This window comes from Narcine bancroftii, chromosome 7 (genome assembly GCF_036971445.1).
Source record: "Narcine bancroftii isolate sNarBan1 chromosome 7, sNarBan1.hap1, whole genome shotgun sequence".
Taxonomy (NCBI): Eukaryota; Metazoa; Chordata; class Chondrichthyes; order Torpediniformes; family Narcinidae; genus Narcine; species Narcine bancroftii.
In genome coordinates this window covers 13,388,100-13,408,053 of record NC_091475.1, presented here as the reverse complement: position 1 = coordinate 13,408,053, position 19,954 = coordinate 13,388,100, and the positions used below count along the sequence as shown (strand labels likewise).

The following is a 19,954-nucleotide window of genomic DNA, read 5'->3' as shown; positions in this document are numbered from 1 at the left end:
GGCCATATTGGGTACTGTGATGTGGCTGGTAAACCTGGTAGTTTACTTTGAGATTAGGCAGTCCCCAAGTTATGCAACATTCTGTTCCTATCAACTATCCATACACTGATTTTTCTGAAAGTTAGAAACATCCAATTTTTATAGCTCCCCATATATTGATCTATATATATCCTAGCAATTTAATTTTATTACAAATTCACACTAACATCTCATGGAAATCATGGAATATATATTGTATCCAATCATTAATATCACAAAAATTATTACTAACTTGAAAAATGCATGGAGGTATTTATGTGACATTGGATTTCCACAAGTTAGGTGATCTGTAACCCTGCAAGGTCTTGGCATTGTCATTCTTATTCATACCCCAAATACAATGAAAAATATTGGAGAATCCCGACACAATTTATTTACATTGTAACTTCAGCTCCCCACTGTCCCAAATAGTACGCTGCTTTCATATCAGGCTGCCTCCTCTCCCATTCTGTTACATCACAGAGGGTGAAGGCGCAAATCAAGCATGTACAAACATTTCACCTTATTTCCCATTAGGAAGCCAGGCCTTGCCCTCTCACCCTATTCTTGTCCTGATGATCCAGGATGCAACCCGCCACTTGATTGATGATTTCTTCATCTGCTAATCCAACCAAGGAACTGCGATTTGAGCTACAAATTTGCTTGATGAAGTTGGTCAGACTGGCACTGAAAAGATAAAAACCAAGGCATGAGCAAATTCATGGACAGCAAGTAGAAACGTGGGCAGGGATCTCATCATATTGCCCATGGAAGAGATGGGTTAATGCCCAAACAAGCTGTGATTGAGGGGAAAAACGTGTTTGAAAATTAAGACTTTGGACTTTTACATCATGATTCTTAAGAAACCAGGACAATCTGCACCATCTCAGGAAACTAAAGATATGACAAATATCTGGCTGTGATAACAAAAGATACCAGTTATATCCAAAATACTCTGTTCACTGGAAAAGTAAGTTCTCTATCACCAATGTTCTTCTGCAGGCCAACATCACTAGCATTGAGGAACTAATTATGCTCAGTTGTTCTGATCAGGCTGCATCAATGAATTGCCCAATGTTTGACACTAGAATCAGACCAACTATTCTGAGCTCGGGCGAGGGAAGATATTACCAGGTTAACAGGGGAAAACATTCAAAGATGTGGTCGAAACCTTTTTGAAGGAAATGTGATGGCACACTACTGACCTTTAGGGACCTTGGGGCCCATGATCTAGGTGGAGAAGCACAGACATCAGTTGACACAAACTGAAGGGATCACCTCACAAATTGCCCACCAACCCCTTCGACCATCTTCTATCCCAACTATGGAAGAGCCTGCACTTCCCCCATGCACCATCTAAGAACCCCTCACCCCCATTCCCCAAACTAATCATCACTGCTCCCAAAGGAAGCAGCATCAACTTCAACCCAGCTTCAAAATACCACGGGTTGTTTGGCATGGAATTATTAATACCCAACAATAATTGAGTAGCATCATCGAAGGTCAGGATAATCTTTCAACGTGGAGAGGGAGGCAGCAATAAAGACCCTGTGCTCCCAGATGTGTTCCATAACCACCTGAAATCTTCACTGTTATAAGGATGCTACTTTAGTTCTCCTGCCAAATGATGCAATTTCATTTTTTCATTCATTAAAAACAAAGTTAAAGGGAGAGAATTAATTTCTCCATTGTCATGGCCAAACTACCTCTCTCACTGCATCTTGGGATGTGTGACAAAACTTCAACTTGCTTTCAAAACCTTATTGCTGACCTTAATATGCTATATTAAAATTAGTAACATTGTTTTTTTTATTTCTCAAAAATAATAATGTGATTTCAAACCAATTTACAGGATGAGGGGATTACTAGCAACCCCAGCGTTTACTACTTTTTAACATGCATTTACCATCTTCAGGCCTGCTTTTTGCTTGTGCCTTGACCAAGGGCTCAAGCCCGAACTGTTGGTTACCTGTAACTTCCTTATAGATACTGCGTTACCTGCTCTGTTTCTTCCACGCTTTGTGTATTGCACTTGCTACTCATCTCCTCTTTCCAGTATGAGTTGCAAGATATGATTCTGTGCATTCAGCTTAGGCCAGTGGTTCTCAACCAGTGGGCCACAGCATGCTTCCATGTGGGTCTTTAAAAATGTTAAATAATTTAAATTAGATTACAGAGCTGCCTTTGACTTGAAAATATTGCTTAGGCATATTAGGCCGGAAGCCAGGTTGTATACTTAGCCTATTGCTTGATTATCTGTGGGATTGCTAGCCTAATTTAGGGTAAACCCAAGCTGCTGGAGGGACTTAGCAGGTTGACCAGCATCAGTGGGAGAAAAAGAGCATTGATGTTTCGGGCCAGAAACCTTTGTCAAGTATTTAGACTGATGAGTGCAGTCTAAGAGGAACTGGATGGAATGGTATGTAGTTCATGCACAGTAATAATGACACACTTCTACTTCTGGTGAACCAGGCATCAATGACACCATTCCTGAGATTAGCTTTGTATTTTGTAAAACTGATTTTGTTTGGTATGAATGTCTCCAGATTGCCAATCCCCACCACACCACCATTCCTCGCAATGTATATTTGTTAATTACAATTACTCTTCCAGTAGACTTACTGCGTATAATCAGGGAACATGGTTGAAAGGCAGAGAATTATCTTATCAAAATTGTTCTTGGGTTGCGGAGATTTTGCATGTGTAGGTTGTCTTGTAGAAGGCTGTGCATCAGTGGACTGTGGAGGTTTAGGTGCTGCTGGGGACTTTAGATGATTACTTGCTGATGACCAGACAGACTGAGGCTGAGCCAAGGGTGAGGAATGGTTTGAGGAATACTGGTTCTGAAAGCTGGATGAAGACTGCGCCTTTTCCTTCGTGGCTCTTGTGATTGAAGACAGTGGTTTCTCTCTTGGGACAGATGAAGCTTGTAGAATTGATTTATGATGATTCTGAATCCCCCAGAGTAGCAATGCACCAGGAGGGACGGAGGCGATAATAGCGGGGTCATCAATGCTCGACCTTTCCAGCATTACCTGAATTGGAAAAACCTCCGTTTTAAAATAGCAACAAAATGAAAATATAAAAAAGTTTATTTCTTGTAATCTTCCCACTGAGCACAATTGTCAAGTCCACATTTAGAGCAAAGGATGGTTGCTTCAAGCCACCTTGCTCTGAAACTCAAGAACCCAGATAAGGCTAGAAATACTCAAGATTGGCTAGCACCTATCAAATGAAATGAAGCTTTAAGCATGGTCCGTAACGCTCCACACACGCTGTTTTACCTTTAGAATATTTCCAGTTTCTGTTTTAATTTCAGATGTTCAGCATCTGTTGTTTTTTTTTTACATAGATCCCCAAAACTCTCATCCCTGCCAATGTCACTTGACTTTTCCAGTCTCCTTGACGGACTGAGTATTGACATGCACCGACTCCACCTTATCTTATCTAATTGTCCTGTATTAGTCTTTTAATGGCTTAGAGCAATTAAACTTAGGCTGTTGGTTGTAATGGGATGATGGGCAAAGAAGCAGCTTTCCCCTAGTACTAGTGTATTCAACTACATCTTTTCGACTAGATATCTAATGCAGACAGTTCTCAAAGACAGATCGCCACAGCACCATCCTGTGCCCCTTCCCGTAGATTAGCGGTGGCAATTTGTATTGTTTCATCTTTCAAGAAATGTACCCAAAATATTTTTCCAAGGTCCCATTTTCTGACCAAAGGAACTGATTAAACTAACCATCCGAGACATCACAAAATTATTTGTACATAAGAATACTTGTCCTGCATATGTATGGTTTGTCTGTATGCGCGTTGTGTCTGGTTGTGTGTCTGCGTGATTTGCACAGATGGACGTGTTCTCCTTAGGCTGTATTTGTGCAATCAAATGACAATAAACTTAAATATTGAACCTCAATTCTGTCAGATAGGAGATATCCCAGGTATGATGGATGAAGGGTCTTTGACAGAATACATCTACACAATTTAATAGATAAAGATTTCAGCAGATACGTACACTCGAGCTTGGTGGTGTTGGGAGGTTTAGTATAGCCACTGCTGCTAGGCTGCTTAGTTGTGTTCCAGCTCTCACCTGAGTAATCTGATCTTTAAAGCACATCTGTAAAAGATGAATTCGCAGTTTTAAGGTCAACTTTATTGATCGTTTTATGCAAAACAGGAAGGAACCAGGAAAACTTATGCTGAATTCCATCTCGAAAATGTCTTCAGGGCATGAGTCAGTGAAGAAAATTTGGAACCTAGTTCTATTCCACAAGTGAAGATCAGTGGGTATTCCAATGCACGGAATATTTCAAATTATACAGAATTATTTCAAATTATACAGAATGAAAGACGACTTGAAACCCTGAGCTGTTCATATTTTTACTTAGCCACTCTTTTCCAGATACTGAAGATTTACTTGCATTATAGACTGACTATAGTCATATTGAATCCAAGACAAACTCACCTCAGTTTGACGGATCTGCCATTCAATTTCAAACAGAAAATGTTTCCAGGCATCAAGAGGCATCTGTAGTTCTGGAATAGCCTCGGCTATTGCGCTGTGTTCAAAGAACAATTACATACACAAAGTTACTCGTGGAATTGTACTGTTGCATAAATTACAATGTCTAGGAGAGGACCTTAAACTCTACAATCCTTGAACAATTAGGGCCAAAAAAAGGTTCACTGCTAATTATTTTTAATACTTTGGAGAGTTTCTGGTGATCTTGTTTCTTTCAAAACTGGAAAACTTCAAACAAATCATTTCTAACCAAGGATCCTAGTGTAGCTAACTCTTGGAAACCATATAGACAATAGGTGTTGGAGTAGGCCAATTGGCCTGTCGAGCCAGCACCCCCATTTTTCAGATCCTGTCAGTATCCATTCCCTGCCTTATCCCCATAACCCTCAACTCCCCTGCCCACAAGGAGCCTTATCCAACTCCCTTTTGAACATATCCAATGAATGTGCCCCTACCACCCTCTGTGTCAAAGCATTCCACAGATCCACACTTCTCCGGTTAAAAAAAATTTCTCCTCATCTCCGTCCTAAAGGGCCTTCCCTGTATTCTTAACTAGTCTCTCATTGGGAACACTTAATCCGAATTCACCCTGTCTAGCCCCTTGATAACCTTATATATCTCAATCATGTCTCCCCTCATCCTCCATGACTCCATTGCATACAAGCCCAGTCTTTCTAACCTTTCAGCGTACGTCAATCCTGACATCCTGGGAACCCACCTTGTAAATCTGCGCTGCACTCCCTCGATAGCGAGTATGTCCTTCCTCAAATTTGGGGACCAAAACTGAATGCAATATTCCAGGTGAGGTCTCACCAGGGCCCTGTACAACTGCAGGAGGGCATATCTGCTCCTATACTCCAATCCCCTCTTTATGAAAGCCAATATGCCATTTGTCCTCTTCACAGCTTGCTGAACCTGCATGCTAGCTTTTAGTGACTGGTGTACGTGTGTGTACATCCAGATCCCTTTGCACTACCCCACTCCCTAGGTTGACTCCATTTAAATAATTCTCTGCTCACTTATTACTGCCATTCACATGTCATTCTGCTAAACTTATTCTCTCCAGCAGAGCTCAGATGATCATTGCAGCATAACTCCTAACCCCTTGATTTCAAGTATTTTCAACAGGATAGCTTTCTAATTGCCTCTGTGCATTTAAAAAAAAATTCCTTAATAATCCAGATACACGAGACACCATCTCTCTAGCATCTATTTGCATCTCTACTACGAATCGGTTTACCTTGTTCTTTGACTTTTATCTCCAAGTTCATTCTTTTATGGCAAATTTGGATGCGACATTTCTGTCCGATCACCTTATCTCCTAGCCAGGTCTAAACCTTGCCCTCAATTCTGCAACCTTCTGCATTGTGAGAAATCTCCAGAAATCTATGCACAATTTTACTTGCCTTTAAAAACAAATGCAGTTGTTCTCACTAGGCATAACCTGTGCTACACAGTTCTAATGTTCCACATGTAATAATTTTTAAATAAAATGATATGTTTTCAGGTGTTCATTCACTCACTCCTTCATTATACACTCAAAGCATTTCTTGACAGTTCTCTGGTTCCCAATTCTAATTTTTCATTAATATTGGAGTGGCTTGCCCAGAATTTGCAATTTACTGTAAGATAATACTTTGGTCATCCACAGTCATTTACAATCCTTTTGCATCATTTATAACCACTGCTACCTCTGGACGCTGCCTCATTCGCGGACTCCCTCGAGCTTCTCTTTGATCACTCAAGATTCCAGAAATTGCAGTTTTGTGTTTCTCCTTTAGAATTTTGGAAAGTATCTTTCTTGGGGATTAGTGATTTGTTAGGGACACTACTCAGTTCATTAGCTATTTTAATTTGAGCTTTGATACAGTGTTAGTTTCCGCAGGCTGCCCACTATCCATGATTGGAACTAATATAGACTCGTATGTCTACCATTCATTTGTAAGAATTTGTGCTGCTCCTGGTTAACCTGAGAAAGTTTAAATAGATTGTATTGTCTTTCCTTCCCTCTTCTGTTAGGCAGAAGTTACATTAGTTTGAAAACATGTATTAACAGATTAAAGGACAGCCTCTCTTTCTTGACGTTTTAAAATTCTTGAATGGTTCACAAATAAACAAAAGCTCCTTCTCACAAAACTACCTCCACCCAGACCTTGAATTGTTTCAACTGCACTTTTCCCTGAAACACTATACTCTGCACTTCTGTTTTATTTCACATGATCTGCTGTATCGAAGTACAAGTTGACATGCCTGGATAACATTTTTCACTGTATCTCAGTAAAAGTGACAATCAATTGAATTATATTGGTTAGCTTTGTGCTGTTACGCCAGTGATCGGGACCTGGGTTCCAATCCCGTGTTGTCTGTAAGGAGCTTGCATGTTCTCCCTGTGTTGGTTTCCTCCGAGTTCTCTAGTTACCTCCCACTATTCAAAATGTACCAGAGGTTGGAGGATATTTGGGCATAACTAGGTGGCATGGGCTTGTGAGTCGAATGGGCCTGTTATTGTACTGTTATGTCTAAATTAAAAAATTTATAAATCTTTTAAGTTTTTTCCTGCATTTGCTTTTTTCGTAATTCTTATGAATGTTGTTATCATCAAGGGCTCAGTAGCAGAGAGGGTCAAGGACTTCAAGTTCCTGGGTATCCGCATCTCCAAGGATCTGTCCTGGAGCCTCCACATTGATGCAATCACAAAGAAGGCTCCAACTCTCAGGACAAGAACGAACTCCAGAGGGTTGTTAACTTGACCGGCGACAACACAGGCAGGCATCAGACTTCACTCCATCGAGGATATCTACATGAGGCAGCGACTTAAAAAAGCAGCCTCCATCCTCAAAGACCCCCAAACCACCCAGGCCATGCCCTCTTCAATCTGCTACCATTGGGGAAAAAGTACAGGTGTCTAAAAACGAGCACTCAGCGGCACAAGGACAGCTTCTTCCCCGCTGCCATCAGATTCTTGAATAATTGATGAACCAAAAACACTGCCTTATTTTTTGTGCACTCTTAGTTATTATTTAATTTTTTATAGCAATGTCTTAAGATGCTTATAACATGTATGTCATCTACGACACTGCAGCAAAACACCAAATTTCATGGCAATAAATTCTGATTCTTTTTTTTCTGATTTGCTTCTCTCCCATTCGTCAAGATCTGCAAATGAGCCTTTTTGTAGGTTTTGTCTTTTCTTTTATTCCCCCCAGACTCACCTGGCATTCAATGTTTTCAATTTCTCCAAATTACGTTTTGCATCTTCAGCTGCTTGATAATGAAAATACAACTGTGCTTTCTGCTGCTCTTCTAGCACAGCCACCTGGCAAGAGGGGACAAGTTAGTAAAGAACCACATACAAAATAAGGCGCAACCTCAGTCAAGATTTTAGTTGTCTAGAAAATCTAATCTTCACAAAACTGTAACATTTAATCCTCAGAAATAAAGATGTGACCATATTATTTGCTGGTTTTGGTCACCTAATTACAGGAAAGATATTAATAAGATTGAAAAGGTGCAGAGAAGATCTACTGTGCTGCATTCAATGTTCATAGAGTGATCTCCAAAAAGGGGGAGCTAAACTGCTTTGAGAACTGAATACATTCAGTCCATATGGGTAACCTTGAGGCTCCTCTTGTGTGTCCAATTAATTTCCCATCTCACTCCACTGTCTTATAAACCTCCTGCTTTGTTATAATGAGGTCCAATGAAAGCGACAGGAATATCACCCTGTCCCTTTTGTAACACCTTACAATTCTTTTGACAGTATTAGCACTGCCTAACTGCCTCCATTAGCAGGGGGGATATCCGAAATTTATCTCCATCACAACCCTGGCCTCACCCTACCATAGATATTCTTTTTAAACACCAGATAGTTTCCCCTGCACTTTGTAATTTAAAAATCCATTCGTTATTTTGTTTTTCTTTCTTGGTTATGATGGAGGTTATTTAACCTGAAATTGTAACTTTGTATCTCTTTCCAAAGATGCTGCTTGGTTTTTTGAGAATTTCCAACATCTGCTGTCTTTTATTGGTTTCTATATACATGAATGATTTCTACTTGATTGTCACAACAGTATCTTCCCAGGCCTCTGGCACGATTTTCAAATATTAGCACCAGAAAATAACATTTTAAGAAAAAGGACAATTAAAATATAATTCTTTACCTCTGCTTCAGTGGCTCTCTTACTAGTTTCATGGAACACAGCAACACTTTTCTGAATGGCTTCTTCTAGTTTTTTCTTTTCTTTTGATGACTGATCACTTAAGAATTCAGAAAAACAGCTTTTTAGGTGGCAAAACAAAATTTTCTTTGAATTTATTTCTTTAAAGAAATGCTGCAGAGACACATTGATAAGTTTGTCTCAAATCTCACAGATCGTACCTTACTTCCTCAAAGTCTTTGAAGCATTTTTTGTATAGCTGTGCTTTTTCCTCTATATTTTGCGTGTACCTTCAGTAAAAAAAAGTCACACAAGCTTAGAAATTGGATCCATTTGTCAATGCACAAAACATGCATAAAAAATAAGTTAACCCAGGTGAACACAATAGTTGTCTGGTGCATTCCAGCTTAGTGGGAAATTGATCTTGGCACTTGCGCGCATAGTTCACTCTTGAACGTGATTTTTCTCCAGCATCAGTTGCACAAATAAGGTCACTGCCATCACCATATCAATATAAATTGGAGCTTTTGGACACAATGTACAACCTTCATGAACAGTCACAAACAAACTGGGAGCATCTTGCACTGTGAACACAATTATAGGTCCTCCATTCTGACAAGGATATTTTGCATAGTTTCTGCCATCTTTAATTTTCAACATCCCTGCCTTGTGAAATTTTGTTATTAGTTGTTCTCCAATTAATTGCTGCCTTTTTATATCATACATAAACTGGAATTCCTGTCCCTTTGATTATCCCACACTTTGGGGCTACTTGAAGCAGGACCTGATTAAGGCCGTCAGTGTAGGGTGCCCAGACAAACAGAAGATTGCCACATCCCTCTCATCTCCATCTTATACAGCTGGTCTGTGGTGGACAGTTGGAAGTCAGACTGGACACCTTTCCCAGTGATTGGCAAGGCAGAAGATTGAAGATGAGAGAGATTTCAGACAGATCCCATTGGCATTACACAATTCTGGTTTACCACATGTTTCTGTGTGTAATACATTACTATCTGGATTTATTGTACTTTTAACAAAACTTGTACAAACATTATACACACAAACACACACAAAATAAAATCTGCTGGAGGAACTCAAACAGTTGAGCAGCATCGGGGTAGGGGGGTGGGTTACAATTGTTTCAGATCGGAACCATTGATTAAGACCTATGCAGCCTCTTCCGTCCCAAGAATGAAATAAATGATTTTTATTTTACAATATGTATCAAGGTTCAATACATAGAGTTGGGCCAGGTTTGATTTTCTGCTGAATCTCAAAGTGAACTATCTCTAGAGCTCCTAATTACAGAGTGGACCAGGTTAATGGAGTTTATGCATGGACCTGAGAACTCTGTATGCTCTCAATTAAAAAATCACATCAAGGATATAGACAGTATGCATACATATCAATGAGCATCGGAGCAGAGAGAAAAAAGAGAGCATTTCAATGGGTCTTCAAAACACACCATTTATTCATTCTCTGATTTTAATAAAGATGCATTGATCATGGACTCATTGATCATGGACTTATGGACATTGATCACAGACTCATGGATCATGGATCATGGACTCATTGATCATGGACTCATTGCAGCAAGTTATCAAGGCACTTGACCTCAAAAAACATTTGTTCTGTCCAACTGTCCCTTTAAAACAAAGCCCATTCTTTGTAGCTTGGTTCAGTCCTCAACTATGTAACATATTTGTAAATCTTAAACAGTGAAATAATGATGTTATTAACACAATTAATGTATGGAACACATTGCAAATTCCGGTGGAGACCTTCCATGGCATGTCTCAATCTATATTGACATAATAAACACAAAATAGCATTGATATCAAGCACATTTAACCACAAAAAAACCACCCAACACTCTATCAAACAACTTAAATGTATCTCAATATTGTTTCTTTTCAAAGGAAGGATCCCTAATAATCCCTGTAACCCACAAATACAATAATCATTCTATAATATTCTTCAAATAGTTAATTTTTTCACCCAACTTCTCTTTCCCCTCTTCCCATTCTCATCAATGCCTATTTTGACCATCTCGCTGCTCTAGTTATGTACCTTTATTTGAAAATTAATTTCTGAAATGATTGTTAAAATTTCAAGCCACATATGGAAAATATACCACAGCATACAAAGAATTTCAAGCCACATATGGAAAATATACCACAGCATACAAAGAATTTCAAGCCACATATGGAAAATATACCACAGCATACAAAGAATTTTACTGCCACACAAAAAGGACCCTTCATTTCCCTATCCATAAAAATAAAAGTTTCAATCTAATGGGACAGATGCAATACACAAATGTGCAGGAGAAACTCAGCAGGTCATGCAGTTTCCATAGGAAGCAACAGGTAACTAACGTTTTGGGCTTAGGCCCCTCATGAAAAAGTAAAGGTTACCCTTTACTTCCTATGGATGTTGCACAACCTGCTGAGTTAGGCCAGCACATTTATGCATTGCACTTGACCTAACACCTGCAGATTTTCTTGCTCAATACTAATGGATCTCATCAGTTGTGTGTCCACTGTGATTCCATGGAAGTTTATTGCTCATTGTTTTCCAAGTGGCTGAACTCCTGATGAGAAGTCATCAGTCCAGACCTCTGGCAAACAAACGAGCTGTTCAATTATAATGAACAGATACTGCTGTTGTGCACTGTTTAACTTTCTCAGGTGATTGACAGGGGCATTTCTCAACTGTGATCTTTACTGAGGTTGCTACCAATCTCATATCCACCATTATCCCAAAGGGTAGATGAGTCAAATTGCCAAGCTAATTGCCTTGGTCTCATCACTGCCCACCCCAAACTTCCAGCAGCAGCTCCCAGCAGTCCCTCCTATCTCCGGTCCTTCTCACACACTCATTCCCAACTTCTACTATCCCTTGACAGGTGGATAGATGGTAAAAGTTATGAGACTCTGCCGATCCAGCTACCTTTTGACCAGAAGGCAAACTGGTCTATTAGCTCAAACAATCTTGCCCTATGTTAAAATCTTCAGTCTTCCAGTGTATAGATAATTCAGGTGTCTTCTCAATACTTCAGGTCACGAAAAAGAATTCTAACCACATAAATCCTCATCCGAACTATACTTACACTTGATTCATTTCAGCAAGAGATTTAACTTTTGATTTGAGTTTTTTCAAGGTTTCATTATTTTCTCGCTTTTCATGCTGACTCTTCTTGACTTCACTCTCCAAGACTTGGCGTACCGAGTCGAGCTCAGCTTTTAGTTGCTACAGAGAGATTTATAATTGAGAAAACATCCAGCAGCCTTTGAATATCAAGTGCTTTGTTGATACTGGCAGGCAACATTCCAGCAAGCAGGACAGATGCAGAAGTAGTTTAATTTACAAGACTAACACCATTTCCTCAACCAACTTCATACTACTGCATTCGTGGATGGATTTTAGACTTCGAGTGCTGAAAGGGGTAATTAAAAAAACACTGAATCAGAAAATGCTGGAAATATGCAGCTGATTGGACAGAATCTATGGGGAGAGTGATGGGATTGTTTCAGGCTAATGCTCTTTCATCAAAGTTCAGAAAAGTTGCAGGTTTGAAGATTCAGAGAAAGGAATGAGGGAAAGAGGAAGGTCTGTCACAGGAAATAAGACAGAAGAGTTTAAATGATAAATAGGGTGGTGATGTGACAATTGAAATAACAGGCCTACTGGCCTGAAGAGGTAAATAGTGGAGATTTGTGAAAGAATTCTGCTGTCTGCGAACATATTGAGTTTATTGTCATTTACATTGTACATATGCACCAAAATTCTTAATTGGGACAATCATAACCTTGGGTGAAACATTGCTGGAGGGTGAGAAATTTCCCCTGCAGAGGAAGCAGAAATATTTTAGATCCCAATTTCAAAGTGCTATATTGACATAAGGGGATTTCTCTCAACTTCTATCCCTTAACTCCCAATAAAAGTTATTGTCTTTTTTTTAATGTACTCTTGAATAGATCAAATAATGGACAATTATGAAAGTAGTAAATTTGGTTATGACACAAAGTCAAGGTATATTGGCATTGAACGAAGCACGGATAATTACTTTGGAAAGTTTACTCATGCAGTTTCTAACGTAAATACAAAAGAACATGTACCTCATTTTTATGCACGGCTTCAGACATCTTTTCTTCAAGAGCAATAATTTCAACCTTGCTGTGATTTGCAAGTTGATCATATTTTTCTTCTGCTTCTTGTAGTTGATGCTGGAGAACATTATACTCTTTGTCGATCCTCAAAATATCGCCCTATTGATGATGCAAAGACACTGGTTATTCAATTTCATTTTACAAGTTTTAAAACAATCTTACAGCTCTGGATCCTTTTCCATCACCTCTCAGTTTACTGCTGTGATAATTCTATTGCATTAGTTCAATTGGAGTTCGGTGTTGGGAGGTTGTGAATTGATGGGTCACTTCAGAAACCTGAGGCTCATACCACAATATTGAAAAAAGACATTTTTTTAGATGAGATATGTATAAAGATGGAGCTAAGAACTTTTATTGGGATAGAAGTTGAGAGAAATCCCCTTATGTCAAAAATAAGTCCAGTTCGGATTTTTAGATCTGTAGTGCTTAAGAGATCTAAACTGATGATCTTAATTAAAAAGTTATTTGCCGTTTGCAAATTTCCTTTGAAAGGGAAAGGCACAATGCTAAGGCAAGTTGTAACTTTCATATTTACCTGTTGATTTTCAAATGGCTGAAAGGGATCAGTATTAATTTCGGTGTTACATAAAGGTTCCCGATGAACCTGTAACGAATAAGATGCAAATATTTTCATTAACAGGCATGGAATCGGACAAAAAAAATTGAAAAACTTTATCTGAACGCTGCTGGCAAAACACGCTGGAACACTGTAACTCTCCCAATCCCCCCTAGATTTACAAGGTAGTACAGTTCAAGCATGACATCATTGCAACTTAATTTCTCAAGTTACTGCATCACAGTTCTTCTCCTATTTAATCTTGCTGGCCTGCGTCATCACCTTGTCTGGCAATAGAAACAGATGCCCTACAGAACCATAGAACACTACCACACAGAAATAGATAGGCCTTTTGACCCTTCCAGTCTGTGCCGTACAGTTTCTACCCAGTCCGAATGACCTGCACGTGGACCATATCCCTCCACACTTCTCCCATCGACGTACTTGTCCAAATTTTTCTTAAATGTCAAAATTGTGCCTGTATTTACTAATTCAATTGCCAGCCCATTCCATACTCACACCACTCTCTGCATGAAGTTCCCCCTAATGTTCCCTTTAAACTTTACCCCTTAACCCATGTCTGACCTAACCTGAATGAAAAAAGCCTGCTTACGTTTACTCTATCTAAACCCATTATAATTTTGATTACCTCTATCAAATCTCCCCTTATTCTTCTACGCTCCAGGGTATTGCCTCGACCTGTTTAACCTTTTCCTGTTACTCAGTTCTTCGTCCTGGCAACATCCTAGTAAATCTTCTGTGCGCTCTTTCAATCTTATGGATATCCTTCTTGTAGTTAGGTGACCAAAACTGCACACAATACTCCAAATTTGGCCTCCCCAATGTCAAAATCAGATTCAGAATTTATTGTCATGAACAAGTCATGAAATTCAGTGTTTTGTGGCAGCAGCAAAATGCAAACATTCATGTAAACCACTTTACAACATTAAAACAAAATGTGCGAAAAGTAAGGCATTGTCTTTGGTTCATTGGTTATTCAGGAATCTGATGGAAGCGGGAAGGAAACTGTCCTTGTGCCGCTGAGCGCTCATCTTTAGGCTCCTGTACCTTTTCCCTGACGGTAGCAGAGTGAAAAGGGCATGGCCTAAATGGATGGGGTCTTTGAGGATTCAGGCTGCTTTATTCTTATAGATATCCTCAATGGAGTGAAGGCTGTTGCCTGTGATTTTGCAGGCCGTGTTAACAACTCTCTGGGTTTTTTTTTTCTTTTTCGGAGAGCTATTGCCTCCATACCAGTGATGCAACCAGTCAGAATGCTCTCCACGGTCCATCTGTAGAAGTTTATGAGTCTTTAGTGACCTACCGAATCTCCTCAAACACCTCAAAAGTATAGCCGCTGGCAAGCCTTCGTGAATTAATCGACATGGAGGGTCCAGGACAGATCCTTGTAGCTTCTTGACCAGCACTAAGGGAATAATGGTGTTCAAGGCTAAGCTGTAGTTGATGAAGAGCAGCTGTATGTAAGAGTTGCTGTTTTTATGGTGATCCAGGGCTGAGTGGAGAGCCAGCAATATTATGTCTTATGCAACTTTACCATAACATCCCAATTACTCTGCTCAAGGCTTTGATTTATGAAGGCCAAAATGCCAAAGGGTCTCTTTTATCAACCTGTGTCAGCACTTTCTGGGAAGTATGTATTTATATTCCCAGATCCCTTTGTTTTACCTCACTTCTCAGTGCCCTACCATTTACAGTGTAATCTCTCACCTTGGTTTGTCTATCCAAAGTGCAACATCTCACATTTGTCTGCATTAAATTCCACCTTCCATTTTCCATCTGGTCCATATCTCTCTGTAAACTTAGAAAACCTTCTTTACTGAACACTACACCTCCCATCCTTATTTCATCTGCAAATTTGCTGATCCAATTTACCACATTATTATCCAGATTATTGATACAGATAACAAATGACAAATGGACCCAGTACTGATCCTTGAGGCACATCATGAGTCACAGACATAGAGAGACAATCATCCACTATTACCCTTCTGTGCCTCATGTAATGCTAATGTCAAATCCAGTTTACTACCTCACCTCAAACACTGAGTCACCAACCTTCCTCACCTCCCATATGCGGGAAATGTCAAAGGCCTTAGTAAAGTCCACGTAGACAACATCCTCGGCCTTTCTTTTATCAAATTTTCTGGTAACCTCCATCTGATCCATTTTTATTTCTAGTTTATTTGGAAGATATTCTATTTGAGCCCAAGATTTCCAATCCCTGCTCACCATTCATATTTGGAGCCAATCTTCTCCCCAAAATTTCTGAGGTATTAACATTTTATTTTGGAGCAAGGTATCCAAAAGGGATAAATGGGCATGAAATAAACATAACCAGCTCACGTATTTTGCGATCCTGCCCATCTTCTTTTAGATATTTTTAATTATTCTCCAAAATTTCAAGATATTATGTCATAACGGCTACCCTATTTTGAAACACCCCTCTGCCAAGTTTGATTTTATTCGTCATGTAAACAATGAATCAGTAGAGAAAAGTTTGCTTTAAGCTACACTTAAAGCACTGATTTTTTTTAAAAATAGATTTCCACTACCATACAGGTAACAAATGCTAGATCCTAAATATGCGACGTGTCACATTGCCCTTCTTGGTTTACACAAAATGTTAAATCAGTATCCCCTGATCCTTGAGCTAACTACAAATTGCAACATTTCTAATTTCTCTAATGAGGTTAAAGATTGATCCTCAACTATTTCTTGAAATGACTCCCCTTCTTTTTAAACATAATAAAATTTAAACAATTCTGACTACTTTTGAATGTCTCGTATAGATCTGCAACATTATACTTCACACTGGTCCCTTAATTAAAGGCTACCATGGGTTATGGAAAGAGTCTGGAAAAACAACCAACTGAAAAACCTCACAAAGATAAGCGTATACAGAACCGTTTTCATACCCACACTCCTGTTCGGCTCCGAATCATGGGTCCTCTACCGGCATCACCTACGGCTCCTAGAACGCTTCCACCAGCGTTGTCTCCGCTCCATCCTCAACATTCATTGGAGCGACTTCATCCCTAACATCGAAGTACTCGAGATGGCAGAGGCCGACAGCATCGAATCCACGCTGCTGAAGATCCAACTGCGCTGGGTAGGTCACGTCTCCAGAATGGAGGACCATCGCCTTCCCAAGATTGTGTTATATGGCGAGCTCTCCACTGGCCACTGTGACAGAGGTGCACCAAAGAAGAGGTACAAGGACTGCCTAAAGAAATCTCTTGGTGCCTGCCACATTGACCACCGTCAGTGGGCTGATATCGCCTCCAACCGTGCAACCAGAAACAGTTCGGCGGGCAGCAACCTCCTTTGAAGAAGACTGCAGAGCCCACCTCACTGACAAAAGACAAAGGAGGAGAAACCCAACACCCAACCCCAACCCACCAATTTTCCCTTGCAACCGCTGCAACCGTGTCTGCCTGTCCCGCATCGGACTTGTCAGCCACAAACGAGCCTGCAGCAGACGTGGACATACCCCTCCATAAATCTTCGTCCGCGAAGCGAAGCCAAAGAACTAGTTAGAGGAATAATTGCCTACATCAGCTATCCTCAATGATCCTCTATGATTCCCCTGGGGACGACAGCATTTAAGCCAAGGCCTCTTTTTTTCTTTGACCCCACATAATTGTTTTTTTAATATATTTTATGTAGCCGGTAGGTGAAAAGTACAAAGAAATGAAAACTTGACTGCTTCACAGGGAAAAGGGGCCATAAACTTTTGAGTAGGGTCCTAGGGGGGGCCATAGCTAAAAGGTTGAGAACAGCTGGATGACAAAACTCACTTAAAATCTACAAGTATTTCTACTGACCTGTACTGCAATGGTCCTCAGTAATGGACCTTGTTTATTTTCACGTTTATTATTATAATTGTATTCCATACGACTCGTCTTGTTTGATGCTCCATTAGAACTTTCTGTCTTCAAATTGCCAGACCTCTCCTCAAGTGTGCTGACTGTGTTTGCATTAGAACTACCAAATCGAAGCTTCATATTTTCCATTTCATTTATTGCAGGATCACTCCCTCCACTGGAATTGAGGGAATGAAACGGATCATTATAATTAATAATAGATGGGTTTGATTGGTGTCCGGAAAAGACTGGGTGCGTAGCACTGGATGGTGGATCACCACAGGATGTTGAATCAAACACTGAGGAGCATTCAGAAGCATGCAAGTAATAACCAGTCATTGGATCACTTGTCTTCAAATTATGATCTGATATGATGGCTGATTTAGGAGTCTTTGCATCAGGATAATAATTAAAATACATATTCCCATCAATATTTCCTCCCAATTCGGTATTATAATATAAATACTGATTATTTTGTAGTTCACTTAAGGAACTTGTATCTGACATAAATATAGAGGAATGATAAGACACTGGTTTAAATTCTTTCGCTGCAGGATTGAGATGAACCACTGGTTCAATTTCATCCAAGTTGGTCTTTGACGTTTCTGTGCTTCTGGTTGATGCTTTATCATTTGCTGTTGAACTCTTCGATTGTATTGCATGATTTGCAGGCCCAATCTTCACAAACCAGAACGAGTCCATCAGAAAAGATTCCAAACCACCTGCTCTTTGCACCAGCTCGCGAGCCTCTTGGGGAAAGTCTTCGAACTCGCGAATCAACAATGGATCGTCAACTTCCAGTGGACCGTGTACGTTCAGAATTTGGGCAAAGTATCTAGGAGAAATGGGAGTGGATTTAAAAAAATACATTGTAACATATTGCCTGGAGAATTCATTTAGTTTATGATTGAATATACATCAATACTGCAACAGTGCCGTGAATGAAAATGCTGGACCTGAACAAAATATCAATGCAAAATATACTTTTCTTCACTGTTACAGCCCACTTCTAATCTCAATGATTTCAATTATTCTATAAAGATGCATCTAGATTTCTTTTCTTTTATAGTGTCAACTCATTTGAGGCACATGTGCCAATTACCGTATATTTCGGTGGGTAAGGCAACCTTCAGATAAGACAAGACCCCTATCTCGGTCTGAATTTCATGGTTTTAGCTTGTATTGGTGGTATAAGATGACCCCCAAACATACCAGTACCATATGTGTGTTGACTGAGCTGGTGGGTACAGAGGGTAGGTGGGTGAAGCACCGTTACAAAGAGATTCATGGTTCAGTCTGTTGCTAGCTTCTGTCTTAAGTAGTTCTCGGGTGCAATGAATGGAACGGAGGATGATTTATTGTGGGGCACTGACAACAAAGCCGACTCGTTAGATTCAGACTGGGACCCATATTATGACAGTATGTCTCATCATACCACAAGCAAATGATGACCCTACTTGGATCCAGATGAAATTCTTTGGAAGGTAGGACCTCCCAGACCTTTCACACCACAGTCCAAATTCCCTGAAATTTGCCCTCCCTGGCAATTTGGGGGAGGGGGCTCCCAGCCATGACACGCTACGCACTGAGGCTACTCTAACCAGAATTCTCAAGATCTTGGAATTGGACTTTTATGCTGCTAATCATTGTTCATTCAAACCAACCTTCACTGATATGTGAATGGGATATGGGGGATTTATTTCATCGTCACCTAAATGTTTAAAATGTTCAATTTAGACATGCAGCACAGTTAACAGGCCCTTTCAGCCCACGAGCCCGAGCTGCCCAATTACACCTACACCCCCAATACTGTTTTTGAAGGATGGAAGGAAGCTAAAGGCCCTGGGGGAAACCCACGCAGACATGGTGAGAACGTATAAACTCCTTTCAGACAGTTCAAAACTGTTACAGAGGCATGATCTCGCTAACAGTACTGCCCAATGGCAATATGACAATAAACTCTCGTTCTCAATCCTTCTACACTCCAAATGGAAAGCGAGATCTCATCTCCATTAAGATGGAATGAACAGATTATTAGAAAAAAAATAAAGGAAAGTGGATCAAAGGTAACTGAATAAATTTGAGGTATGGATCATCCATAATGTGATAGAATCTGAAGACAGAGTCGCATCCAAGCATCCCTCACGGAAATTAGGTCCCAGCGAGGAACGAACTCGTGACCCGTGTATTTTTTTCCCCTAGTCAAAGATCTTTGTGTGGGGGGGGAAGAAAAAGAACACAAGTTCCTTGGAGTTCACTTAACTAGTGATCGATCATGGATACCCATCTCCTCACTTGTCAGGAAAGCGCAACAGCTGAGAAGATTGAAGCGGGCAAGGCTACCAACAACACTATGTCAATCTTTATATAACCATATAACTATTTACAGCACAGAACAGGCCAGTTCGGCCCTACTAGTTATAGTAGCTCTATCGAGAGGGTCATGACCAGCTGCATCACAGTGTGGTACTCTTGCTTCATAGAAATGGATTGGAGATCAATCCACAAGAACATAAAAGAGAGGAACACTGGAGTCTCCCTCCCCACCAATATGATCAGTTGGGGTCATTGTCTGAAGTGGGCATGCTGCCATAGGGAAAGAGATGCAGGAGGATCAGAGCCAGCACCACCAGTTCAGGAAC

At 40.1% G+C, this 19,954-nt stretch overlaps 1 protein-coding gene across 4 annotated transcripts in view; it reads right to left on the bottom strand.

The window, feature by feature from the left end:
• Nucleotides 1-19,954, bottom strand: part of ttc3 (tetratricopeptide repeat domain 3) — a 110,051-nt gene that overhangs the window by 7,462 nt on the left and 82,635 nt on the right. For all 4 annotated transcript variants that reach the window (XM_069888856.1, XM_069888857.1, XM_069888858.1 and 1 more), the window contains 11 exons: nt 17,274-18,147; nt 13,408-13,476; nt 12,822-12,971; nt 11,813-11,952; nt 8,922-8,990; nt 8,704-8,800; nt 7,756-7,859; nt 4,487-4,580; nt 4,037-4,138; nt 2,641-3,053; nt 579-705 (listed from right to left, as the gene is read on the bottom strand). In XM_069888856.1, the coding sequence (XP_069744957.1) occupies nt 579-705; nt 2,641-3,053; nt 4,037-4,138; nt 4,487-4,580; nt 7,756-7,859; nt 8,704-8,800; nt 8,922-8,990; nt 11,813-11,952; nt 12,822-12,971; nt 13,408-13,476; nt 17,274-18,147 (2,239 nt within the window). The remainder of the gene's footprint in view (nt 1-578; nt 706-2,640; nt 3,054-4,036; nt 4,139-4,486; nt 4,581-7,755; nt 7,860-8,703; nt 8,801-8,921; nt 8,991-11,812; nt 11,953-12,821; nt 12,972-13,407; nt 13,477-17,273; nt 18,148-19,954) is intronic.